The following is a 27,918-nucleotide window of genomic DNA, read 5'->3' on the forward strand; positions in this document are numbered from 1 at the left end:
TCTTGCACATAGCTGGCTCAGCAAATCATAGCTAACTCTTAAATAGCACTTTCTACATGCGAGGCACTGTTGTAGGCACTTTACATACAGTAATTCATTTAATCCTTACAATAATCCTATAAGATTGGTACTATTATTATGATCTTCATTTTTTTGAATGAGGAAACTGAGATACAGAGAAGTCAAATTACCTGCCTAAGGTCAAGCAACCAGAGCCAGGAATGGTTTCAGCAGCCAGGGATTAGGGTGTGTTCTAAAACAAAACAGTACTCTTCCTTCTGACTGAGTGTCCTGAATTAGTTCCCCAGGAATATCTACTTCACCTAAGGAGTGGCTATGGGTGTGCACTGTAATATAATCCATCGTTTGCTTTCTTTCTCAGGCCAGCTGTGGTGAGGGCCAGGAGGAGAGCTTGTTTGGAGCCCTGGGTTATTGGCCTCATCACCTTTATATCCCTGATTGTCCTGGCAGTGTGCATCGGACTCATCGTTCATTATGTGAGATACAGTAAGTATGGGTTGCCCTGGCATCAAGTGATTTACCTCAAATATTTCCTGATTATATACCTGTTTTGATTTGCCTCAAGCTTATTCATTCATTTCTATAATTTGTTTGCATAGCCGGTACAAAGAACTCTTTACCAGCCTTGTTACTCATTTAACCCTCACAAGCCAAGGAGGATTCTTTCTTCTATCTTTGATGTAGCAATGCTTCCTGCTGGGAATAGCATGCTAGTTTTCATATTCATTAACAGCAATAATCAAGTCTTAATTAAGGGAAAACCATAGGAAAGCTACAGTCCAATGTTTGGGGTTGTTTGAGGTCATAGGACAATCATCTTGATTTAAAATAACTCCAACTCATTGAAATCCCGACAGCTCAATAAATTGTACAATCAGGGATCATAGGGAAGTAGGCTCTATTTTGTACTAGTAAGTCGGGAAAATGCTTATAGTAATATATTGCTGAATAAATGCCTATTCGTTATTTTAAAATCATCTTGGTATATATTTCAAGTGATTAAAGGAGATAGGATATGCTGAGAATATTAATTACAAAGAGGTTCACTCTGTGGTAATCAGGTACCTCCCTGCTAGATGAACCCTGAACACTGCTATGTTATTAGAAAGGTCCCCAGGGTACTTCAGAACTGTTCTTCTAGGGCATAACAACCCTTCTGAAGTTTCCTTCTTACTCTGTCTCAGGTTTTAATTTGTTGACTACACTTTGACCTATTTGTTTAATATCTCCTTTAGTGACTAGATAATGCTTTGATGTTCAAGACCCTGTAACCAAAGAAGCTAATCACTGGATTCTAATTGAATTGGGAATTTGTAGCAGTTGCTTTTTTGTAACGAGAGATGGTGATCTGTAAATTGGTTATCTTCTACTAGCAGACACAAATCCAATCTCAATTTCCTAAACAAGGTGGATTATTCCTGAAAGAAAAAGTATTCAAAGATTTTGGGGGGGGGTAGAATTTGCCCACATGCAGTTCTTTGAATTTGGACTATCTGCATTTTGATAATTTCTCTGGAGCATGTTTTTTAGTATAAAAAGAATAGCTAAAATAACTTTATAATTCTACAGTTCTGTTCTGAATATATTAAGTCCCATTATGTTGTAAGCATCATTATTCCTCTCCATGGACGCCTATGTTTTACTCATTTTTATATTTCTAGAACTTATTAAAGAACTTATTAGGTGCATATTAGATAATTAATGTTTACTGAATACTGAATGATAAAAATAAATGAATTATACCTATGATATTTTCTTGGGGCATATTTTGGTTTGTCTGACTTAACAAGGAATTCCTAGTCATGTTAGGGATCTTATTACTTCAGTGAGAGAAAATGTTCTTACTACTTCTCCTTTGCCTCTTCCCAAGCCAAGTATTATAAGGCTTACAAATCTTACTCATATGCATACAATAAAAACCTGGTAAGATTTCAGTAACCTGTTCCTGTGTACCCTATTGTTGGGATGATCAGCTAAGTAATATGGAACACACAACGTCCACTGCCCACACACCACACCTGAATAAACAGCAATTGTTATGATATGTGTTACTGTCATATTTGTGATCTGTCTTTTGTTTAGAGATATAACCTAAGAACAGAGTAGATATAACACATGAGAATTTAGGTGCTGGCACGCCTAGATAACCAAACTGAGCCAAACAAATCTATTGTAGAAACAGGCAGATAAAGATGGAGGTGATCAGACTGCATCATTTTGGCATAAAACCCAGGACAGCATAGAACTGTGTGTTCAATTTTTATCCAGTGGCCTTTGGGACTGCGTTTCTGTCCCTTTTGTGATTTGACTGACAGCAGGTGAATCTATTATGAACATCATTGTAGGTTATAGAATCACAAAGCTGTTAGAAAATTATCAGCAAACTCATGTTCATCCTTATTTTTCTTTTCTGTTAATATTCTCAATAATATTTTTCAACAACTGCACATGCCATATAATTCTGGTAACTGGAAATATGTTTTTGCACCTAGCAACCTATTTGAGTCTATCAGGCAAATTAAAATATTGACTATAGATAAGCTGTTCATTTGGTTGAAGTGTATAAAATTGCTGATATTTGACCATTTTTAACCTATATAAATGGCAATTTCAAATAATTCAATTTAATAACTGAAAAGAAACAGGTCTAAGGATGTAGAAGAGTATGTTTTCCTCCTCTTTAGAACCTTACTATTCAACATGTGGTTAGGTACCAGCAACATCTGCCTCATCTAGGAGCTTGTTAGAAATGCAGAATCTTGGGCCCAACTTTATTTCTTTAATTAATTTTTATTGGAGTATAGTTGATTTACAGTGTTGTGTAGTTTCTACCATACAGCAAAGTGAATCAGTTATACGTATTCATATATCTACTTTTTAAAATTCTATTCTCATATAGGTCATTACAGAGTATTGTATAGAGTTCCCTGTGCTATACAGTAGGTTCTTATTAGTTATCTATTTTATATCTAGTAGTGAGTATATGTCAATCCCAATCTCCCAATTTATCCCTCCCCCCATTTCCCCCTTGGTAAACATAAATTTGTTTTCTACATCTGTGACTCTATTTCTGTTTTGTAAATAGGTTCACTTGTACCATTATTTAAAATTCCACATATAAGCAATATCATATGATATTTGTCTTTGTCTGACTTCACTCAGTATGACAATTTCTAGGTCCATCCATGTCACTGCCAATGGCATTATTTCATTCTTTTTTATGGCTTTCTTATTCCACTGTGTATATGTACCACCTCTTCTTTATCCATTCCTCTGTCAATGGACATTTAGGTTGCTTCCATGTATTGTAATAGTAAATTTACAATACAATACAATTTACAATACAACACAATTGCTATTGCAAATAGTACTGCAATGAACATTGGGGTATGTGTATCTTTTTGAATTATGGTTTTCTCCAGATACATGTTGGACCCAGCTTTAGACCTAAAGTAAACTATTGGTCAATATTTAGATAAATTTAAAATGTTACTTGAAACTATGTATATTGTGATCTGCTTGCATTTCAGGTCAAACAGTCCTCAGGGCAAGGGCAAGGTTATTCAGTGAAAGAGAGGGAGAAAGGCAAATCCTCCCTAGACCCTCACTTAAGTGGCTAATGCTCAGAAGACCCTGACCTTTCAGTGTCATCCATCTCCTTTATGCATAACCAACCCCTCCCCAGGCCTTGTCCGAGTCTGACCAGAGGTTTCCCTTTCTGTCCCAACAAATCCTCTGGATGGCTAGAACGTTCTTTTGGAATTTACTGGTAGTTTTTTTTTTTTTTTCTTATATAACTCTCATGTAAAACTAGAGATTTCTCCTATAGTCTCAGTGAGTGTATTTGGTTTTTTCCACTCCAAGAAGCAATATATAATGAAAATTTGTGCTTTGGGAATTAGACCTTAGCTTGAAACCCAGTTCAGTCTTTTCCGGCCATGTCATGTTAAGGCTGGGCAATTTATTTACACTTCTGAGATGGTAGTCCTTATCTGTTAAATGTGGATAATACTACTTTCTTATGGGAGTTATTTTAAATTGAATGAGATATGCAAATATGCTTGGGACACAGGTGTCTAATGTTAGTTTCCTTTCCCTCTGGGGTTTAAGTGAGGGAAAGGATGAGAAGCAAGAGAGCACCTGAGATTGATGAGGCACACTCCATTTTCCTATCATAACCATACGCAACCATCATGTTCCAGATGCTTGGCACAGAGTCTCTCACAGAAAAGATAGTCAGCTGAATATTCATGGAATGAATCTTCTGAGCTCTGCGCTTGCTTCATGTACAGGAGGGTAGAGGAAAAGCTTGAATTGTTGCACTAATTCTTCAGCAGACCAAAAACATGGGCTGCTTGAACTGGATGCAGAAAGTGGAGACAATGGCTAAAGAAACAGACAAACCAATTCCTATGGCTGGTGGGAGAAAATAAATAGAGTGACAAGGGAACCAGGTGAAACTAAGTAGTGTCTCTGGAGGGTTATGTCCAGTGGCAACTCTACCTCCTTAAACTTCTATATACTGAGCTCCTAGCATTTTAATCCCTACCCTCATCTCCTTATCCAAAATAAATATTCTTACACTAGAGTCCCTATGGCAAGAATTGATGTGTAGTTTATGGAATTGGAAGAAATCTATTTTTAAAATATAAAAATGCATTTACTCTTGGGAAGCTTCCGAATCTATTCCTGTTGATATGCTCAGATGGTGTGACTTACTGCTTCTTGTGGCTTATTCAGGAATGGATAACACATGATTAATTAGCCTACAGGAACACCAAGCATTTCACATGGCTTTTATACTCTAAATCTTATGATGATGAACGTTGTTGTCTTTTATTTTGAGATAACCATGAAGGTCAGAACAGGATGATGGAGATGTTGACCAGGGTAGCATTGTTTCCTGTCTCAGTCTGTCTAGCAACTACCAAATGGGGAAATGATGATGCTTTACACACATCTGATAAAAAGTATGATGAATTTTTTCCTCTATCCTTGTAGATAAAAAGACAACCTACAATTACTATAGCACATTGCCATTTACAAGTGACAAACTATATGGTGAGTTCGGAAAAGAGGCTTCTAAAAATTTCACAGAAATGAGCCAGAAAATTGAATCAATGGTAAGCATTTTATTCCCACTTCTAGGGTATTTGCTATCACTTTTCACCATAATTTTTAGTATCCTAGCTTCTCAAACATCCATTCAACTGATCTTGTATATCTTGCAAAATGGGGAGAGGCCCTACCTGAGAGATGTAAGACAAAACTAACAATACATGAATTGGAGGAATATGCCTTACAGGGCTAAACCTAGTGACGTTTAGCCATTTCTTTTTGTACCTCCTACTCACCCTTCCTTAGCTAGTGCTACAGTATTGATCAGCAGAGTCTAGAAATTCTGAGAATGTTAGGGTGACCCAAGATACAGTGTTGTATCATTGATTTCCTAAAGAAGAGACCTTTAGCAAAAGGACACAAGATTGAAACTATTCAGACACATACTTGAGAACTATCTTAGTATTTTAAAATATCCAACCTTGGACAAGTTTTTGGTACATAAATCTACAGGAAATCCTTGGATATTCACCTTTATCCTTAGGGCATCAACATTCATCCTGAGGAATGAACTGAATATTTTAAATAGTGGAAAATTTAGCAGTATAGGCCAAAAGAGCAAGAGCCTGGGTGATGACTTCTCTTCATTGTCAGACTACTTAGAGAATAATTTAGAATTTTCCTGGTAGTCTGGGAAGTAATTAGTGAAATGATGTGATGGAAAGCACCCTAAACTAGGAGTTGGGACACCTAGTTCTAGTACCATTTACTAGCCAGTGATGTGTCATTGACATATCTCTTTATCATTCTGGAAAAATTCTCTTATGTGAAAATTAAGGCACTAGACTAGAAAATTTCCAAATTGTCTTCCAGTTCCAATATCCTGAGTGAGAACAGAATGGCAGTGGCCCACCTAGAAACTGCCTGGTAGACTAGGAGCCTGAGGATTTGGATACTTTGCTGAGAAGAGGGTCAAATCCTGGTTGTATTTGTACTTGTAAACACCAAACCAGGGAAATATCAAATAAGCTCTTTTTAAGGAGCTATATTTTAGGAGATATATATATATATATATTTCTGCTTAAAATATAACATATATTAAAGGAAAGGAAATAGAACTAAAGAGATCAAGTAAAGATGCAACTATTTTCCTTGTTTTTTGTGCCATTCACTAAAATTTTTATAAGATCCAGACTGACTTAAACATATAGGAATATAAATAAGACTCTAATACTCTTAAAAATTTTGAAATTGTTTGATAAAAAAATAAACCTTTAAATAAATATTTCCAAGTGAATGCTGTCATTAGAGAACTCATTTGAATTGTGCTGATTTGTCTCATAATTGAAGTAACTTTCCTTGGGCACAAAGACTCAGAAGTCAAACAAAATGTAAGAAAGAATAAAAAGGCTCATTGTTTCTGTCAGTCAATTACCAGCTTGTAGTATCTGTATTTGGCAAATATCCATACAGTGAAAACAAGAAACACTTGATGTGTTTATCTTGACTTTTAATTTAAAAATTTAAGGTGGCTAGAATTCTTATTTGTACTAGTAAGAAATACCTCCACAAAATACATTCTTCCACCCTACTAGAATAAACCTTATAGGAGGTATTAGGCTATGTATCCCAGTTCACCTGGGCCTTCCTAAAAGCATCTTGAGTGCTGAATTGAGTGCAGATTATGACAGGATATTTGGTAACTTTTTCACCAGGTTTGAGAACCATGTGACACCATTATGCGTTCATTTCCCTCTTCCAAGTACTAATCAAGCCCGACCCTGCTTAGCTTCTGAGATTAGATGAGATCCAGCATGTTCAGGATGGTGTGGCCATAGATTGTCCTTATTTTTATGATCTACCACTTGACAGAGCTTTTTCATTTCCTTTGTTTATCTACTGTAAAAGTCTGTATCTCACGGTGTGGATGCTTACTCTTACTTTTCAAAACCCAATCTGTTTATTCTCTTTTGTCTCTTTCTGAGTGTAAAATAGAAGATGTCACTCCTGGCCCCCCTACTATGGTTCCCCAGCTCCTATAATTCCTAAGGCAGAGTTCAGTTGAAATCACTGAGTAGAATACAAAAAGAGATCCCTCAAGTTTAGCACATTGTGAAATGTCAGTCAATGTGTTTTGTTTTTAAGTTTTTTAAAAATGTTTTTAAGCTTTGAATCAATTTGCAGAATTTCAGAAAATTATCCTTGCCGACGTATTTTGAATATTTTTGGAACAGGTGAATAATGCATTTCATAAATCTTCATTGAGGCAAGCATTTGTCAAGTCTCACATTATCAAGTTCAGGTATGTAGATTTAAAATGCTGACTTCTGAATATAATTTAAAACTAAAGCTGTTAACCTGGTCAGTAATAAATACTGTTGAAGTGTTAATGATATGATATAATTCAATTCAATAGACGTTAATTTGGTACCTGCTCTGTATAAGTCATGGGTTACAATGTGCCTTACTCATTCTTTAAATTCAAAAGAAGGCATTTGCAAGATGATTTTGAGGGACAGAAGTGTTATTGGTGGCTATGTTATAGAACTGTTTTTTTGTTTGTGTGTTTTTTTGGAATCCCTAATTAGCACAAATAGGGACCTAAGCCACATCCCTCGGTTTAATAGCAAATAAGTGTCCTATGTAAAATAGTGTAGTAGATGAGATTTTTCTTCTCCTCTTGGTTCTCCTTCCTACCAATTTTCTTTCCTTTCCTTCATTCCACTCATTTTTTCTACAAATACTTAAGATCTCAGATCTAATCATCAACCATCAATAAATAGAATCCAGAACATAACATTTTAAGCAAAATACTATACGAGGATCTTAAGTAATGTATCATCTTAATACAAATTATTTTTATTTTTCAAAATAAAACAAGAGCTATTTCCAACATTATTTCAATGACAAAAACTCCAAGTTACTTCTCAGTCTATTACTTAGTTGACATCTCTGAGGTGTTAGTTTGCTCACTTTCTCCTGAAAATTCCATACTGTTTGGTGTTTGAATTTTTACTTTTTCTTAGATCTGCTTCTCCAGTTCTTAAATTTTCACTCTCTCAAGGGGACTTCATCCACCCACAACATGGTTTCATGTGCTATTGAAACCCAAGTTTCTATTTCCAGTCTAAACTGTTGTCCTGATTTTTAGAACTATATGCCTGCCCATGCACACCTCCACATGGAGGTTTCACAGAAAATTCTTAAACTCAAGAAAAACCCAATCACACTAATGAGATAACTGGAAGTCATCCCACACTCCTTCCTTTCCTGGGCCCCTCGCACTTTATGAATAACTACCAATTCTGTCTTCCAAATAACTTTCTATTTTGTTTAGGCCTTCATCCCAGAAATCTTGCTACTCATTATTCTTTCTTCTGTTACTACAATATGAAGAAGTGTAATTTGTTGGAAAGATAAAGTCAGTCTTAGAGATGTTGATTTGAGGTACTAAGGGACCTTACGAGCCTGAAACATGCGTCTGACGTAAGGGAGGAAATGGAAACTGAGCTGAAGACATAAATTTGCTCAACATCAACTCAAAGTATTAGAAAGTTTGGGTGTCAACAGAATTTCTCAGAAAAGGAGTAATGCAAGAAAAAAAAGGATGATGAAGAAAGCTTGAAGAATGACAGTATTTAAGGAAATAGAAGAAAAATAGGAACCTAGGAAATAGGGAAGGAGCAGGAAAAATGAAGAAACAAGAGAGGCACCACTGAAGGTAACAACAGAACGTTTCAGGGAGTGAGTGGTCAGCATCAACAAGACTCCTGAGATGCCAAGTAATGTGACTAGAAAGAATCCATTGGAAATGTCAATGAGGAAGTCATTAGTGTTCAAGCAGAGAAACAACTCAGTGGAACAGAAGGGGAGGATGCAGACTGCAATGAAGTAAATATGAGGCAGAATGTAATTTATCCATTTAAGAAGGTTTTCTGTGATATGAAGGTGTGAGATAAATTGTATAGCTGGGGTAGAGGGAGAGTTTTGTTTGTTTTTGTCTCTATTAGCCAGCCAGTATAGGAATAGTTTAAGATAAATAAGAGTAAGTAATAGATTATAGGGTTGCTGAGGCAGTGAAATGGGATGAGATATATAACAATAATCTCTTTAAAGTCCTATTTGTTTTTTTCATATTACGAAAACAATAGAAAATTTTATAAAATTCAAATAACACAGTATTACAAAAAATAGAAAGCGAAAGCCCCCTCTCCAATAATTTCACACCCAGAAATGATATGTTTTGTTAACAAATTATATTTAACATTTTCCCAATGACTGCATATAGATCTATTTCATTCTTTAGCTGGCTGTATAGTATTTCACTACAAGTATATGTCAAGATTGATTTAGCCAATGCCCTTTTGATGAACACTTGGGTTGTTACATATTTTTCTGATTTAAAAATAAGGTTATGACAACATATGTGTATGTATCTCCTTGCACACAAAAGAGTGTATTTGAAAATTAAACTTCTAAAAGCAGAAATGCTGCATCAAAGAAGATGGATAGTCAAATTTATAACAGATAAACTGCCTTCCAAAAATGAGATTCTAATTTATATTCACACTTACAGTTTGGGAGCATAGGAGTTGATGCAGTATACAGTGAGGAGTAAAATTGTTTGGGGTTCTGGTTCAAGATGGTGAAGTAGGAAGAACTGAACTCACCTTCTCCCATGGACACACTGAGTCTGCAGCTACATAAGAAACAATTTTCCCTTAAAAAAAAGAAAGTTGGCTGAGTAAATACTACACATTGGGCAAATGAGAAGAAAACCACATTGAAGCAGGCTGGAGACAATGGGACACAATTTTGTCATAAACTCCACCCCAGCAGAGCAACCCACACCAGAAGAAAACTCAAAACCCAGAGATTCTCCCTGGTGACTGAAGGGTTCGAACCCCATATCAGGCACCTCAGCTTTTAGGATGTGCACCTGAGAGATGAGCCTCCAAAACATCTAACTTTGAAAATAAACAGTGCTTGAGTTCTGAGAACCACAAAACTGTAGCCACCTGGGAGATGGCTCTTAAAGGGCCCATGCACTTAGGCTCACCCATCCCAGGGCCCAGCACTGAGGCAGCTTATTGCACCCAGACTAAAAGGGAACTGATTGCATTTGAAAAGAAGGGGTAGAGTAACTGACAGAGAATGAGAAAGTGTAGTCAAGGATGATTCCAAAAAAATAAATAAATAAATAAAGGATGATTCCAAAGTAGTAATTCATTCAAATAATGCTAAAGCTAGTGAACACTCTATCTTGGAAATATAATCATGTGAAGTCAAAACAACTTGCTCAAGCTTTCTAATGTCCTTAGGATTGGGAGTTGTTTAGGATAGCCTGAAGGCTGCTTAGGAGAAATCACTGGATTTACTTAAGCCACTGGAAATTAAGCCTGAAAGCCAAAGCCAGAGTTGATTTCATATTTACCATACATTTTATTTGATAATTTTGAATGGTTGACAAGAGAATTGTTTTTTATATTAATAACCCAAGTATTTAACTAGATCCTATGGTGGTAAGGGAGATCATGAGCATACTAGTTGCTTATCAGAGAGGCTGAGATGGGAGTTCTGTATATGACAAACAATAGGAGTATAGAAGAAAACAAATTAAAACTTTTAAAATTGCATTTATGGATTTGTTTTGTGTTTGTGTTTGTGCTTCAAATGAATGATAAAGAAAAAAATAGAGTTTGATATTACCATAAATCTTATTTGGAACTTTATCTTTAAAAACCATCTTTCTCTTTTTTTTTTTTTTTCCTTTTTGGTCCATAGTCAAGAGGAACATGGAGTATTGGCTCATATGCTGCTGATTTTTAGATTTCCCTCTTCTGAGGATCCTGAAACCATAAATAAAATTATTCAACATGTTCTACATAAAAAGCTGCAAGATGCTGTAGGACCCCCTAAATTCAATTCTGAATTTGTTGAAATTAAAAGTAAGTTTATTTCCTATTATGTAGTTCAATTCTCTTACATAGACTAGCTCCATGTTAAGTTTGGTCTTGGGCACTGATTTTTTAAAACGTTTTTGGATGTCTTTCATTGTAGGGATCTTGCCACCAACAGAATATTTCTTTCGGACTAAATTGGTTCTAATGAAGTTTAAAATTTTTTAATACTACCTTAAACTTACACCACTCATGCAAGTCTGTCATTAATCCCTGAGCCTGTGTTCTTTTTCTATGTTGGGGCTTACACTTTAGCTATAGAATCCAATGATAAATGGAGAAAGTGGCTTTGTGCGTTTATTCCTCTTCTTTTTCTTGTTGCTTACTTTTTATGTTCTGAGTATGATGGATGGAAAGATTCATGCCATCCACATATTTGCTTTCAAATGTCATTAGCTTCTTTACTTAGGCCCTTTACTGATGAAAAGTTTATAATTTAGTTTCTGGTATAAATTATTTTTGGTATATTTTACAACTAATTTGAAAAATCTGAGGTTTTTGTTTTAGCTTCTTTACTTAGGCCCTTTACTGATGAAAAGTTTATAATTTAGTTTCTGGTATAAATTATTTTTGGTATATTTTATAACTAATTTGAAAAATCTGAGGTTTTTGTTTTTGTCAGGGGAGGGGGACAAGATAAACAGTGATAGGCCCTCATTACTAGAAAGTATAAAAATAGGAGATCCTTAGGGAAAATAAAAGACTGGTTAAAGCTAAGTCATGTGCTATAGAACAATGCTAGTCTGTGGAAATATTGTGCCAGCCACATGTATGATCTTAAACTTTCTAGTAGCCACATTAAAAAAGTAAGAGTAAACATGTGAAATGTATTTAAATAATTTATATATTTAACCCAATATATCCAAAGTAGTACTATTTCAACAAGTAGTCCAATAACTGACTACTGGTTGAAATGCTAATGTAATTTACATTGTATTCACAATGTAATTTATATTGACAAATAGCCCATGTAAATATTACTCGTGAGATTTTTTTTTGTAATAAGTCTTTGAAATCGATTGTATATTTTATATTTACAGCGCATTTCAGTCACATTTCAAGAGCTCACTAGGCGCATGTGGCTAGTGAATAGAATATTGGATATGGCAGCACTAGAAACTAGAGAAGAGGGGACAAGTAGAAAGAATGAATACAAGTGCTGATATAAAAGCTGACAGATGTAACTAGAGGCCTAACCTGGTGGTCAGCCCCTCTACTTGCTTAGAAAAGGAGGCTCACTTGTCAGGGCCAGCTATGTAATTTGTCGGGCACAGTGCAAAGTGAAAGTGTAGGACTCTTTGAAAAGCAATTAAACAATGCTGTTAAAGGTACTAAGATATAAGACTTTGCTTTCTTTCATGGTCTCTCTCGACTTATCATGGCATTTTTACTTGTTAATTAATGATTTCTAAGTGAAAAAATCCAAACTTTAAATTACTAGCATGAGTTTTGCTGTTCACCTTTATATTGTGAAATGTCAATTTCAAATGTAAATATAAAAGCATTTAACTTTTATTTGGAATCATGAAAATTATACAACGGTATTTCATAGCTCATCCATGCATGTACTTTGGTTCCATGCAATGGAAACACTACAGAAGTCTAGCTCAACATTTTTTATTTCCCTTCTTGATACAGGCACATTTTACCAATGCTCTCTACCTTCAGCTTATGTGAGGAAGAACCAAAAGATCCTTCTATGTCATTATTTTCAGCTGAAGCTGTTGGTTAATACAAAGAAATAACAGGAGCAAGAAAGGATATGAGAGGGTCCCTTAGTCATTCATGTTTATTAGAATGCCATTGCCTTCTTTTGTGTTCTAAGCAAGTTCTGGTTCAAACAGAAAACAGCCTCCTGAGACTGTCACTGCTCTCTGCTTACACAGTGGTAGACATCACACACTTATACTCACTTTGAGTTTGCTAAACATTGTGGGTCCACTGGAATTCTTAGTTCTTAGGATGTTGTGCATGATATATACAAATGGGGTAGCAAGAATCCATGGGCACACCTATTGTGTATATCTCCTCTGCCCATGCCATCTCTATTATCCTGTCAAAATTCACTTCCAAACATGTTATGAGATAAAATTATTATGAATTTCAAGACAGTGAACATTAAACCAAGTGAGATGTCATGCTGAGAGCAGGACTCAGTGCAGATACACAAGTCACACACCCATGAAGTCAGCTCTGTTAGTAGTATTGTATAAAAAAAAAAAAAGAAATTCAACTAAATAAATTTAAATATCTAATTGTCTTTATTTAATGATTCACAAATTGTGCAGCATTCTGCCTTAGCAGATAGATAGGAGCTCTGAGGAGCTGTACAAAATGGAAGATTTTTATAGCCAGAAGGAGGTGAGACAAGGAAGCTTTCTAACAGAGTGGACTGTGTCATGAAAGGGCAACTTCATTTGGGAGTAGTTGGGGTCTATCAGATTACTTCACTGGTGCCGACCAGGTAATTCCAGATTGACTGATTAAAGGTCACATTCCTGAGACATGCTGAAACTGCAATTAGGCTAGGTATTAGGTGGTTTGCTGATGTAGGACTTACAACAAGTCACTCCATTTTGAGTCTCCTTATTTCTTTGTTTAACAGTATCAACATGCAAAGCCATTTAAAGCTTGTGTTTCCATATTTATTTTCTGTTTGGATGATCTGTCCATAGTGTAAGTGGGGTGTTAAAGTCCCCTACTATTATTGTGTCACTGTCAATTTCCCCTTTTATTGTTGTTAGCATTTGCCTTATGTATTGAGGTGCCCCTATGTTGGATGCATAAATATTTATAACTGTTATATCTTCTTCTTGGATTGATCCCTTGATCATTATGCAGTGTCCTTCTTTATCTCTTGTAACAGTCTTTATTTTAAAGTCTATTTTATCTGATGTGAGTATTGTTACTCCAGCTTTCTTTTGATTTCCATTTGCATGGAATATCTTTTTTCATCCCCTCACTTTCAGTCTGTATGTGTCCCTAGGTCTGAAATGGGTCTCTTGTAGACAGAATATATATGGGTCTTGTTAAATAATACAATAGACCAGATAGATTTAATTGATATTTATAGGACATTCCACCCAAAAGTGGCAGAATACTCTTTCTTCTGAAGTGCACATGGAACATTCTCCAGGATAGATCACATCTTGGGTTACAAATCAAGCAGTGGAAAATTTAAGAAAATTGAAATTGTATCAAGCACCTTTTCCAACCAAAATGCTATGAGATTAGAAATCAATTGCTGGAAAAGAAACTGTAAAAAAACAAACACATAGAGGCTAAAAAATATGTCATTAAATAATCAAGAGATCACTGAAGAAATCAAAGAGGAAATAAAAAAATACCTACAAACAAATGACAACGAAAACACAATGACCCAAACCTGTGGGATGTAGCAAGAGGAAAGTTTATAGCAATACAGTGCTACGTCAAGAAACAAGAAAAATCTCAAACAAACAATCTAATCTTACACCTAAAGCAACTAGAGAAAGAAGAACAAAGAAAACCCAAACAGTAGAAGGAAAGTAATCATAAAGATCAGAGCAGAAATAAATGAAATAGAAATGAATAAAACAATAGCAAAGATCAATAAAACTAAAAGTTGGTTCTTTGAGAAGATAAACGAAATTGATAAACCTTTAGCCAGACTCATCAAGAAAAAAAAGGAGAGGACTCAAATCAATAAAATTAGAAACGAAAAAGGAGAAATTACAACTGACACCACAAAAATACAAAGGATTATAAGAGAACACTACAAACAACTATATGCCAATAAAATGGACAACCTCAAAGAGGTGGACAAATTCTTAGAAAGGTACAATTTTCCAAGACTGAACCAGGAAGAATTAGAAAATATAAACGACCTATCACAAGTAATGAAATTGAAACTGTGATTAAAAATCTTCCAACAAAAAAAAGTCCAGGACCAGATGGCTTTACAGTCGAATTCTATCAAATATTCAGAGAAGAGATAACACCATCCTTCTCAAACTCTTCCAAAAAATTGTAGAGGGAGGAACTACAATTGTAGAGGAGGAATTGTAGAGGGAGGCCTCATTCTATGAGGCCACCATCAACCTGATACCAAAACCAGACAAAGATACTACAAAAAAAGAAAATTACAGACCAATATCACTGATGAATATAGATGTAAAATTCCTCAACAAAATACTAGCAAACAGAATCCAACAACACATTAAAAGGATCATACACCATGATCAAGTGGGATTTAGCCCAGGGATGCAAGGATTCTTCATGATACACAAATCAATCAATGTGATACGCCATATTAAGAAATTGAAGAATAAAAACCATATAATCATTTCAATAGATGCAGAAAAAGCTTTTGACAAAATTCAATGCACATTTATGATAAAAACTCTCCAGAATGGGCAAAGAAGAAACCTACCTCAACATAATAAAGGCCATATATGACAAACCCACAGCAAATATTCTCAGTGGTGAAAAACTGAAAGCATTTCCTCTAAGATCAGGAAGAAGACAAGGGTGTCCATTCTTGCCATTATTATTCAACATAGTCTTGGAAGCCCTAGCCATGGCAATCAGAGAAGAAAAAGAAATAAAAGGAATCCAAATCAGAAAAGAAGAAGTAAAACTGTCACTGTTTGCACGTCATGACACTATACATAGAAAATCCTAAAGATGCCACCAGAAAACTACTAGAATTAATTGATGAATTTGGTAAGGCTGCAGGGCACAAAATTAATGCACAGAAATCTCTTGCATTCCTATACATGAACCACAAAAGATAATAAAGAAAAATTAAAGAAACAATCTCATTTACCATTGCAACAAAAAGAATAAAATACCTAGAAATAAACCTACCTAAGGAGGCAAAAGACCTGTCTGTACTCAGAAAACTATAAAACAATGATGAAAGAAATCAAAGATAACATAAACAGATGGAGAAATATACCATGTTCTTGGATTGGAAGAATCAATATTGTGAAAATACCTATACTACCCAAAGCAATCTACAGATTCAGTGCAATCCACATCAAATTACCAACAGCATTCTTCACAGAATTAGAAGAAAAAGTTTTACAATTTGTATGGAAGCACAAAAGACCCCAAAGCAATCTTGAGAAAGAAAAACTGAGCTGGAGATATCAGGCTCCCTGACTTCAAACTATACTACAAAGCTATAGTAATCAAGACAGGATGGTACTGGCACAAAAACAGAAACCTAGATCAATGGTACAGGATAGAAAGCCCAGAGATAGACCCATGCACATATAGTTATTTAATTTATGATGAAGGAAGCAAGAACATACAATGGAGAAAAGACAGCCTCTTCAATAAGTGGTGTTGGGAAAACTGGACAGCTACATGTAAAAGAATGAAATTAGAACACTCCTTAAGGGCCATCATCACAAAATCTACAAACGATAAATGCTGGAGAGGGTGTGGAGAAAAGGGAACCCTCCTGCACTGTTGGTGGGAATGTAAATTGATACAGCCACTATGGAGAACAGTATGGAGGTTCCTTTAAAAACTAAAAATAGAACTACCATATGACCCAGCAGTTCTAGTACTGGGCATATACCCTGAGAAAACCATAATGCAAAAAGACACATGCACCCCAATGTTCATTGCAGCACTATTTACAATAGGCAGGACATGGAAACAACCTAAATGTCCAATGACAGATGAATGGGTAAAGAAGATATGGTACATATGTACAATGGAATATTTCTCAGCCATAAAAAGGAATGAAATTGGGTCATTTGTAGAGATGTGGATGGACCTAGAGTCTTTCATACAGAGTGAAGTAAGCTAGAAAAATAAAAACAAGTATTGTATATTAACGTATATATGTGGAATCTAGAAAAATGGTACAGATGAACCTATATGCAGGGCAGGAATAGAAACATAGATGTACAGAACAGATATGTAGACACAGGTAGGGAAGGGGAGGGTGGGATGAACTGAGAGATTAGGATTGACATATGTACACTACCATGTGTAAAATAGCTAGTAGAAACATGCTATAAAGCACAGAAAGCTCGGTGCTCTGTGATGACCTAGATGGGTGGGATGTGGGGTGAGTGGGGTGTGAGGGAGGTCTAAGAGGGAGGGGATATATGTATACATATAGCTGATTCACGTCACTGTACAGCAGAAACTAATACAACATTGTAAAGAAAATATACTCCAATTAAAAAAAATGCAAATCCAGAATTTTCTCTAGGAAAAGCTTGAAATAAAGAACAGATTATTGAAATAGGGAGACTAGTGGTAGTGTTTTATTTACTGAGAATAAATGGTCACTTCTTCCTCATTTTTGTCATTTTCCCCAAATATAGCCAGAACAGAGAAAGTTAGAAAGAAGCCTCTCAAGAATACAGATTTTTTTTTTTGGTAAATCAATACTATTAAATACTAAAATAAAAATTAACTTTAAAATTTTTTGCATTTAGAACTCCCATCTTACCAGGTTCTAAGAAAATAGGTTGGGCCATTGGAAATCTACTGAGTCAGGAAATTTGAGTTCTTAAAGTTTTATGTATCTGTCGGTTGGTTTAGTGTTTGTATAGCATTAGGGCCTGATTGTTGACAAGTCAACAAACTAAGGAGCCACTGGCTAGAGTTGAATGACAATTTGAGGGCAAACTGTCTTGCTAAAACTTCAGCAGAAAGAAGACCTGGAAAAGGATAACATTTGCTTTTAAATGGGAATAAGGACAAATTTACGGCCACTGGAATATGTTATACAGATGGAACTATGACTATGAGTTTGGTAAAAAAAAAAAACTGAAATAATGGGCAATAAAAATACTATCGCATCTGGGGAATCAATACTCTGGTTTAGAATAGTATGTCCCACGCAAAAGGCTGAACTACCTGCATCTTATTTCCGGCTATAAAATTCAGATTCCTGGGTTTCAGCACAAAGCTACTGAGTCAGAATCAGTGGGAAGAGGAACAGGAATTTACAGTATAAAGATGCTCTCTAGGTGACTTTTAGCCACACTAAAGTTTAAGAAACACTGTTCAAATCTCCCTTCTCCCCAAGACAATGAACGTTTTCTATCTATGATAAACTAACTGTGTTGCTTTTTTTTTTAACAACATAGAGATACTATCCGATAATGGAATTGAGCAACCTTTAGTATTTGAAGTACTCAGAGGCATTATGAAATTCTGATGTGCAGACCCTGTTCTATTCACCATTTCTGTGTGTTTCAGAAATCAACAAGACAGAAACAGACAACTTTCTAAACAATTGTAAGTTTAATATATTTATTAAAATTGCATTACCTGAATGAAAAATTTAACTCTGGATTATTTAGGCTTACTTTATTGGTATTATAGGGTCAGAACAAAGTTTGATCTGTGCACAGCTCATGGTATTTTATCTTATTTCTGAGGCACATTTTATTGCAAAAGGATAAAAACTGGGAGGACTTTGGAATGGGTGTATGGGGCTTGTGGCAGATGTGTAGTGGAAGAGAGTAGTACAGTTGTTAAAGAAAAGGCAAAAATACTCCTCAATGTTCTGATTGCAGATATCTACAATATACTCTCATGAACATTTTCTAAAGATTATATAAAAGTAATCTGTATGTTGCTATTTGTCAGCTAGAGGCAGAAATTTAGTGTTACTCTACACTAAATAAAATCTTGATGTTATTAATCCCTATTGTAAAAATTACAGACAATTACGGGGTTGGAGTATAGACTGATGAAATTATTGAAGGCCCAGATAATATCTTCACCCATATTTTAAAAAAATACTGACTCAAGGCTTAGTATTTCCTTTCCCCTATAGCAGAGTACCCTACCATGATTTAGAGAATACATTTGATATTTAACAGAATTAGTACACAATACATTTATGTTAAAAGATGAAAGGAAGTGTGTTATTCACTAGCTCAGAATGTTGGTTAATTCACAAACTTAACTAAACATAAAAACCAAAGGATAATCCCATTACCTAAATGGCATATATTTTTGTCACCAATATTTAGTGGGAACTTGCTATGTGCTAGTGCTGTGCTAGTCAACAGGGATATAAAATGGATAAGATTTACTCCTTGCTTAAGGCAGCTCATACTCAAATGAGACTAGATATATGAGACTAATGCATAAACAGAGTTCTAAAATAATAGTTCTCAAACAGGGGCAATTTGGCCCCCAAGTGACTCTGTCCTATTGTGGCATTTTGGTTATCATGATTGTAGTGGGGGGATGCTACTGGTACTAGTGTATATAGGCCAGGGATCCTTTAAACATCCTATTATGCATGAGACGGCTGCCCACACAAGGAATTATCCATCTAACAGTGTCAATAGTGCCAAGATTGAGACATCCTGTTATAAACAATATCCCTCATACTAATATTAGACATATATACACACAATAATATAAACTAATATATATTAATCTATTATATAGAGAGATATATATACACAGAGTATTATTATTGTTATTATTATTTTGATGTAAGCATCAAGAAAGTCATAAGTAATCCAGTCTGGAGGCAAGGGAATTATTAGGGAAGGCATCCTAGAGAAGGTCATGACTGATTTAAATCTTACAAGATGAAAAGGAGTTAAATAAATGGAACACTATAGTTTAAGCAAAGGTAAGCGCAAGAGAAAATATTTGATACTGTTGGAGCACAAAGTATAAGAAATTTGAGACGCAGTAACACAATTTGATACTTAAAAAACAACTGCTAACTAACGCATCATGTCTTTTGCAGGCTGCGGGACACGAAGGAACAAAACTACAACACAGAGTCTCAGGATTGTTGGTGGGACAGAGGTACAAGAGGGTGAATGGCCATGGCAAGCTAGTCTGCAATGGGATGGGATCCATCGCTGTGGAGCAACTTTGATTAATGACACATGGCTTGTGAGTGCTGCTCACTGCTTTAGAACGTAAGTCCTGAACCTTGAGAATGACTAAGGGTAAGCAAAGTGCACTGCGGCTTGGCAGGAAGGAAATACCTCATGAGAGATGAGTTTAATACAAATTAAAGATCATATACATATGAGAGTGGGAAATTCATAAACCTTAGTAAGAGGTTTTATAGTTTAGAAATGGAAATGGTACCAAAGTACATGTAGATAAATTATCCATTGACAACTACACAATAATTTATCAAGGGAAGCAGGAATTTGAGAGTCATCTATCAGGGATGGAGGCTAGGTGGATTGTAGGTTTGACCCTGATAGGGAAATTCCACGTTGTAAGAAAAAATTAAATATGAAGAAATTTGGTAGTAACAAATTATACAACTGAATAGGTTGACTAGTTATATTTCAATGAATTTCAATTCAATCTTCCAACCCAGTGCAAAATGCCTACAGTATACAGGATAAGTAATACTTTGTTAAATTATTGTATAACATTTTTGATTTTCAGAGAAATGTGTGGATAGGCAACATGGTGCACATAGAATACATTCAGTTCTCTCATTCTGTACAGGATATGCTTTCCATATGTCCCCTGGAGTCAACTGATGCCCAGAAATGTCAAAAGGTCCTAGGATCTGGAGTGGGTGACTCAGCATGCTGAGTGGCGTGCATATCCTAAGAAACATGCCAAGGTGGAATTTCCACCTGATCTGACACCTGAGCCTTAGATTGGAAAGAGTTTGTATCTATGCATATAAACCATCATTTTAAAAAGAAAACTTACATTGATACTTTTACACTAAATTATTTAATATAAATAGTTATATTGGTAAAAATGGTAAAGTAGGATTTGTTCCTCATACTTTCTCCTCAGGTATAAGGACCCAGCCAGATGGACTGCTTCCTTTGGAGTAAAAATAGAGCCTCCAAAAATGAAACAAGGCCTCCGGAGGATAATTGTGCATGAAAAATACAAATATCCATCACATGACTATGATATTTCAGTTGCAGAGCTTTCTAGCCCTGTTCCCTACACAAATGCAGTACACAGAATTTGTCTCCCTGATGCATCCCGTGAATTCCACCCTGGTGATGAGATGTTTGTGACAGGATTTGGAGCACTGCAAAATGATGGTGCGCATCTGAGGAGAAAGTCAAATCATAGTAATTTAATTTGGTATTCTAAGGCATTTAAACAATGGAATGCCATTATGCCAAAATATGTCTGTGGGTTGGTCATATGGACCGGGGCCAAGTCAGGCCCTACTTGTGAACTAAGTCATTTAGAAGACACATAAATTCCTTCAGGCCTTAGGTTACTATCAAATACATCACTACCACTATAGTAATTGTGCTTGGTAAGGTGTCTGAAAGAGTAAATATATCTGAAATTTTTACTAGGGTATTAACCACATAAGAGATTAGGGATCATTAATACATACAACCAGTTGTGAAGATCAGAGAATCATAAAGCCACCATTCTCCCCTGCTGAAATTATCTTCTAAGCTTAACAATGACAGAGAAATTACTTAAACAACTGGAGCTTCTTTCCTAGGCACCTAACTTCATTTAAAATAGTTAGAAAAGAATTCATTTCCCAAATTTTACTGTACCTGAAAAAATATGTATCCTAAGATTCTATGCCACCACCTTATCTAATAATTAATTATAAAAGAATTTCTTCAGGTTTATAGAATATATGTAGATTTATAAATATGAAGTCTATTTTTTTCCTTTAGGAAGTAGTCAAAATCACCTTCGGCAAGTACAGGTGGATCTCATAGACACTAAAATCTGTAATGAACACAAAGCTTACAATAATGCCATAACTCCTAGAATGTTATGTGCTGGATCCTTGAAAGGAAACAGAGATGCGTGCCAGGTAAGTGGTTTGCTACATAATTTTTTGTTCCCCTTTTATTTTGAAATAATTACAGCTTTACAGGAAGTTGCAAAGATAGTACAGAGGGGTCTCATCTTCTATCATCACAGAGGTCTGTCTCCCTTTATAATAACATCTATTTCCCTCTCCCAACACTTTACCATCACTAACACCTGGCAATCACCAATCTGTTCGCCCTCTATAATTTTGTAATTTTGAGAGTGTAGCATCATACAGTAACCTTTTTTTAGAATTCCACTTTGATTTATTTATTAGTGTTTTTGACCAGACTCTCTCTTTGTAAGAAAATTGTGTGGTTCCTCTAAGTTAAACACACATAACTTATCAGAGTCTACTGGCACTGAGATTTTACTAGTTTGACTGGGGTTTAGAATAGAAAATGTACCTCCCTTTAAGTCTCTTTAACCCTCCCTCATTTATAATATTAAATATTAATAAATATTAAATATTTCCTCTCTATATGCTGAGAGCCACATCAAACAGTGTTTCTGCTTCAAGTGCCAAATGTAACTTAGAAAACTCAAGAGGAGAAGGGAAGTCTATTTACTCATAATTTGTTCTTTCTTTCCCTCTGGTTTTCTAAGATTATTTTTATATCATTTCTTTCCTGTTTCAGAAACTTCCTTTAGCCATTCTTTTAGTGTAGATCTGCTAGTGACAAATTCCCTTAGATTTTCTTTGTTTGCAAAATTCTATATTTCCTATTCATTTCTAAATCATAATTTTGCCAGATACAGAATTTAGGATTGACAATTTTTTTTTTCCCAGCACTTAAATCATGGCCTCTGTGATCTCTGATGAGGAATCTGCTGTTATTAGAATTGTTTTTCCCTAAAAGAAGAGGTGTCATTTCTCTTTTGCTGTGTTCAAGGTTTTTTCTTTGTCTTTAGTTTTCAGAAGTTTGATTACGTACCTTGTCATGGATTTCTCTGGGTTATACTGCTTAGGGCTTGCTCAGCTTTTTAATCTGCAGGTTTATGTCCTTTGACAAATTTTCAGCCATTATTTATTTGAAAACTTTTTCAGCCTTACTTTCTTTTTTGTCTCTTTCTGGAACTCTAGTAACAGGTACGTTAGCTCTTCCATTATGGTCTCAGAGATCTCTAAGCTTCTGTTCTTTTTTTTCCCACTCCTCTTTCTCTCTGTTCAAATTGAGTAATTTCTATCATTCTGTCTTCAAGTTCATTGATTTTTTTCTTCCATCATCCCCATTCTTCTGTTAAGTACTTCTAGTGAGGTGTTTTTGGTTTTTTTTTGTAGATTATTGTATTTTTCAGTTCTGAGATTTCCATTTGATCCTTTATGTATGCTATTTCTTTACTGAAACTTCTAAATTTTTTCATTTATTTCAAGCATGGTGGTAGTTGCTCGTTAAGATATTTTTGTGATGGCTGCTTTAAAATCTTTGTCAGATAACTCCAACATCTGTGTCATCTCAGTGTCAGTGTCTATTGATTGCCTTTTCTCACTCAAGTCAAAATATTCCTGGTTCTTGGTATTGAGTGATTTTCAGATATATCCTGGACATTTTGGGTATTATGTTATGAGTCTCTGTATCTTCTGTTTTAACAGGGTTCCTCTGACATGACACCAAAGGGGGTAGGGAAGTGCTATCTTAGTCCCACTCATTGTCCTCTGACACCAGGGTGGTGAATAGTGCTTTGTTACTGCTGGATGGAGGTGGAATTTCAGGCTCTTCACTAGGCGTGGGTTTTTTTGGTTGTTTTTTTTTTTTTTTTAAAAGGTTAGGGAAACTTATTAAATATAATTTTCTTTAAATATTTTCTTTTTCCCATCCTCACCAACTCTGGATGGGGGCATCTTGTTACTGCTCCCCTTGTGGTCTCCACTGACCTCATGGGGTAGTGGCCTCATCACTGCTTGGCTCTCCACTAGGCCTCTTCTGACATCACCCTACTGGGAGAGAAAGTTATGCCTCCTTACCATTGGGCAGTAGTCCATGCTCCCCAGCTGGTCACCACAGAGGAGACAGAGGAGGGCTTCATCATCACCTGGCAGAGATGAAAGAGTGGCTCCCCACTCAGACTTCTCTGACATAAGTCTGATGGGGGATTGGGCCTCATTAGATCCTGGTAAGGCTGGAAGTCTAGGCTCCCCAATTGGCCTTTGCTTATGGGGGTTGGAATGGGGCCACAGTTTTTTCTGTTATAGGCTGGAGTGTGTACTCATCACCCAGCTTCAACATTATCAACTCATGGTCGATCTTATTTCATTACTATATATTTTAACCCCCCAACCTTCTTCTCCCCATCCCAAACTCTAGATCTATTTTGAAGTAAATCACAGATGTATATGATTTCACTTGAAAATATATCACCTATTCTACAATGCCATTTTGATAATAGTATTAGATGTGAATGTCTCATAAATTTGGGGAATTAAAGAGGAGAAACCAAGTTTAGCCTTGTGATTATAATATCCTGCTTTTCTATTTCAGGGGGGACCTGGCACCCATTTTTCCCCCTCTTTTATGTCTACTCTCCACAATTTTTGCCACTTTACTGCCTCCATTTTTTTTTTTTTTGCGGTACGCGGCCTCTCACTGTTGTGGCCTCTCCCGTTGCGGAGCACAGGCTCCGGACACGCAGGCTCAGCGGCCATGGCTCACAGGCCTAGCTGCTCTGCGGCATGTGGGATCTTCCCGGACCGGGGCACGAACCTGTCCCCTGCATCGGCAGGCGGACTCTCAACCACTGCGCCACCAGGGAAGCCCCTTCCATGTATTTTAATATCTCAAAAATCATTAATAACTTTATATGCAAAAACCTTTACTTGGGTGTCTTACTCCTTCCCATCTCAGTGGCATGTGGCTACCTCCTCTTAAAATATGATCTTTCTTTGGGTTCTATGATCCTGAAATATGGTGATTTTCCCCTCCCTCCTTCTCCAACAACTCATTCCTGGTTCCTTATTTTGGTTTCTCTTTCTCTTCCTCTCTCCCTCCCTCTAAGCCTGGCTGTTCCTCAACACTCATTTTTTTTCCTCTCTATATACTCACTCAAAGAAATTATCTTTTCTTTAAGTCAGCTGTCACTTTAATGACTTCCAAATCTACATCTTCAAAATTAACCTCTTGCCCAAATTCAGTCTCACATTTTCATGTACTCCAAAACCGTTTCCATTTATATGTTTTAAGTTGTTAGTATAAGACTAAAATTTATGTACTTGCCATCTTAAACTCAACAGGCATCACGAAATGTTACCTGTTTTTTCATTTCAAGTTTCTCATTTATGTGGTTGGCTTTCATTTTTCTTGGAATTTTCTTTTACTCTTAAATCTCCTTCACATGTGATCAATTAAGTCATGAAATATTTTTCCTCTTTACTATTCCTTCCAAATTTATCTCTTTGTCTTTATTCTTTCTTTTAAGACCCTACTCTATTCCTTCATTACTTCATATCTTGATCACTAACATTGGTTTCTAGTTTGGCTTCTTCTAGTTTTAAAAGTTTCTGTTGTGATATATATATATATATATATTCTTTTAAAAGAATATATATATATATTCTTTTAAAAAAATTTTTTGTTGGAGTATAGTTGATTTACAATGTTGTGTTAGTTTCTGCTGTACAGCATAGTGAATCAGTTATATCCGTTATACATACACATATTCTTTTATTTTTTCTTTGGCTGTGTTGGGTCTTCCTTGTGGCAAGCTGGCTTTCTCTAGTTGCAGCGAGCACGGGCTACTCTTCGTTGTGGTTCACGAGCTTCTCATTGTGGTGGCTTCTCTTGTTGCAGAGCTCGGGCTCTAGGCATGCAGGCTCAGTAGTTGTGGCTCGCGGGTCCTAGAGCGCAGGCTCAGTAGTTGTGGTGCATGGGCTTAGTTGCTCCGCCGCGTATGGGACTTTCCCAGGCCTGGGATGGAACCTGTGTCCCCTGCATTGCCAGGCAGATTCACTGTGCCACCAGGGAAGTCCCATACACATATTCTTGAATAAACTTCCTGTTATGTTTCTCACTAAACCACTCACTAAAAATAACTGAATTTATGGTAAAAATAGGGTTAGATACAGACCAACAGACCCCTCAAAGGCTATGCAACTTTGTAACCAGAGAATTAACAACATCGACAACAACAAAAATAATTGTACCTTGAAAAATAACTTAGACAATGTAGGTAGACAGAATACCCAGGGTGGCTGGTGGCTGACTTAAGGGAAGTTAAAAATGCACAGAAACAATAGAGTAGAAATACTGACTTGCTAAGGCTGAGACAATGCACATGGGAGTATAGCTCTGGGCAGAGGAGGAACTCCAACCTGCCAGGACCCAAGAATTAAGCAAGCCTGGGCTGTGCCACTCTGGGCAGGGAGAGGGTTTCCTCGGCACAGACACTCTTAACATTTTCTTAAAATAGAGCCTCAAAGGCTTCCGCCTGTGCAATAGCTGAGCTGAGGCCTTTTCTTCTGAAGATTGCAATTCTAGTCCCATTATTCTGGCTCCACTGCCTAAGACAAAAACACATATAAGCCATGAAAACTTCCACCTTATCCTGATATAACTCCCCTATTCACCAATCGCATGTGACCTAACTAATGTTAACAGAACCCACTATATCTTTCTCTATTTGATACTTGCTGGCATTAACTTAGTTTTCAGCTTGTAATGCTGTTAGACTCACTGCTTTCTTTTTTACCTTAATTACCTTATTCTCAGACTCATTCACTCCTGTCTCTTAAACAAATTTAAGCTTTGTTGTCTCTGGCATCTTCTATTTCTTTTTCCTAATCTGCTATGTCTTCACATATGCCTGGGTTTCAATTATCAAAATGATTTGTTATCAAATAGCTTCATATAATACATTTTATTTCTATAAGCAGATTGTACACTGCTTGAGAGGAGGGCTCATATGTTTATACTCTTTTTACATCTCCTACCACATATGAGAGTATAAGTAAATACTTATTGGTTAATTGATTTAAAAATTACAAACACATTATTTCTAATTGAGTTATTATTACTATTAGTTAAAATTTTTATGTGGACAAAAGAAAATTCACAAGGAAGTTAGTATAATGTAAGGGGAAAGAAAGCATAGGCTTCTGAGTTAGATCACTCTGGATATTGAATAGCATGTGATATCAGGAAAATTGCTTAACTTCTGTTGGCTTCAGTTTCTTCACTGCTAAAATGGAGAAAATGAAACCTAACTCCATGTTTTGTTGCCAGAATTACATGGGTTAATGAAATAATAAATTAATAGTTTCATATAGTGCCGAACACTTAATGGGTGGTCAGTAACTAGAGACCCCAGGATTTTTTGGGAAGATCAGTCAGCACCTTGTTTTTATGACCTGTATAAAGAAACAGCCCACTGGCTGTTTTTCACAAAGCACAAACAATTGGAATTTGTGGTTATATATAATATTTACCAGGTTCTGTTTTGTGCCAGGCTCTATGCTGAGCACATTGCATACACTGTCTTGCATAATCTTCAAAATTATCATTGAAGGTAGGTATTATTAGGAGCGTTACAAATAAGCAAATTAAAGGTCTTAGCCAGCTTCAAAGGGCCAGACTTGAGATTTAAACTCAGGTGTCTGACCCTAATGTCCGTATTCTTTATCAGTAATAAATTCTTCACCCTTCTTTTGGGAGCTGTGTTAAACTGATAAAGAGTATGGGCAGTTATCTTGTCAGATGTATTAGACTAGTACTGTCCTGCCAAGAGATGGAGTCTTTAATCTCTCTGTACTGAACCCTGAGTCTAAGCTGTTCTCCAGGTAGGGGAGTGCCTCCTTTATGTCAATTAATGGCATAGATAAAAAGCATTGCTTCTCATTTGAGCACACTGAAGATTTTTGAAAACCGCCCCTTTCATTAAACTCATGTTAGAAAAACAGCACATTTCTCTGTGAAAAACTGAAATACTAATTACCAATCTCTCCCTTCTCCTTTAGGGTGACTCCGGAGGACCACTGGTTAGTCCAGATGCTAGAGGTATGTGGTACCTCGCTGGAATAGTGAGCTGGGGAGACGAATGTGGGCATCCCAATAAACCCGGTGTTTATGCTAGAGTGACTGCCTTCCGGGACTGGATCACTTCCAAAACTGGTGTCTGA

General features: G+C 36.1%; 1 protein-coding gene across 1 annotated transcript; it reads left to right on the forward strand.

The window, feature by feature from the left end:
• The first annotated feature begins 336 nt into the window (after positions 1 to 336).
• LOC112397420 (transmembrane protease serine 11E-like) lies at positions 337 to 27,918 on the forward strand. Its single transcript, XM_024741615.1, is given in 10 exon segments — positions 337 to 361; positions 364 to 507; positions 5,023 to 5,144; positions 7,314 to 7,381; positions 10,864 to 11,027; positions 18,252 to 18,290; positions 19,771 to 19,948; positions 20,802 to 21,061; positions 21,668 to 21,810; positions 27,757 to 27,918. Coding segments are annotated over 10 exon segments (1,305 nt in total).

Source organism: Neophocaena asiaeorientalis, unplaced genomic scaffold (assembly GCF_003031525.2).
Source record: "Neophocaena asiaeorientalis asiaeorientalis breed wild unplaced genomic scaffold, Neophocaena_asiaeorientalis_V1.1 scaffold445, whole genome shotgun sequence".
In the NCBI taxonomy this organism is placed as follows: Eukaryota; Metazoa; Chordata; class Mammalia; order Artiodactyla; family Phocoenidae; genus Neophocaena; species Neophocaena asiaeorientalis.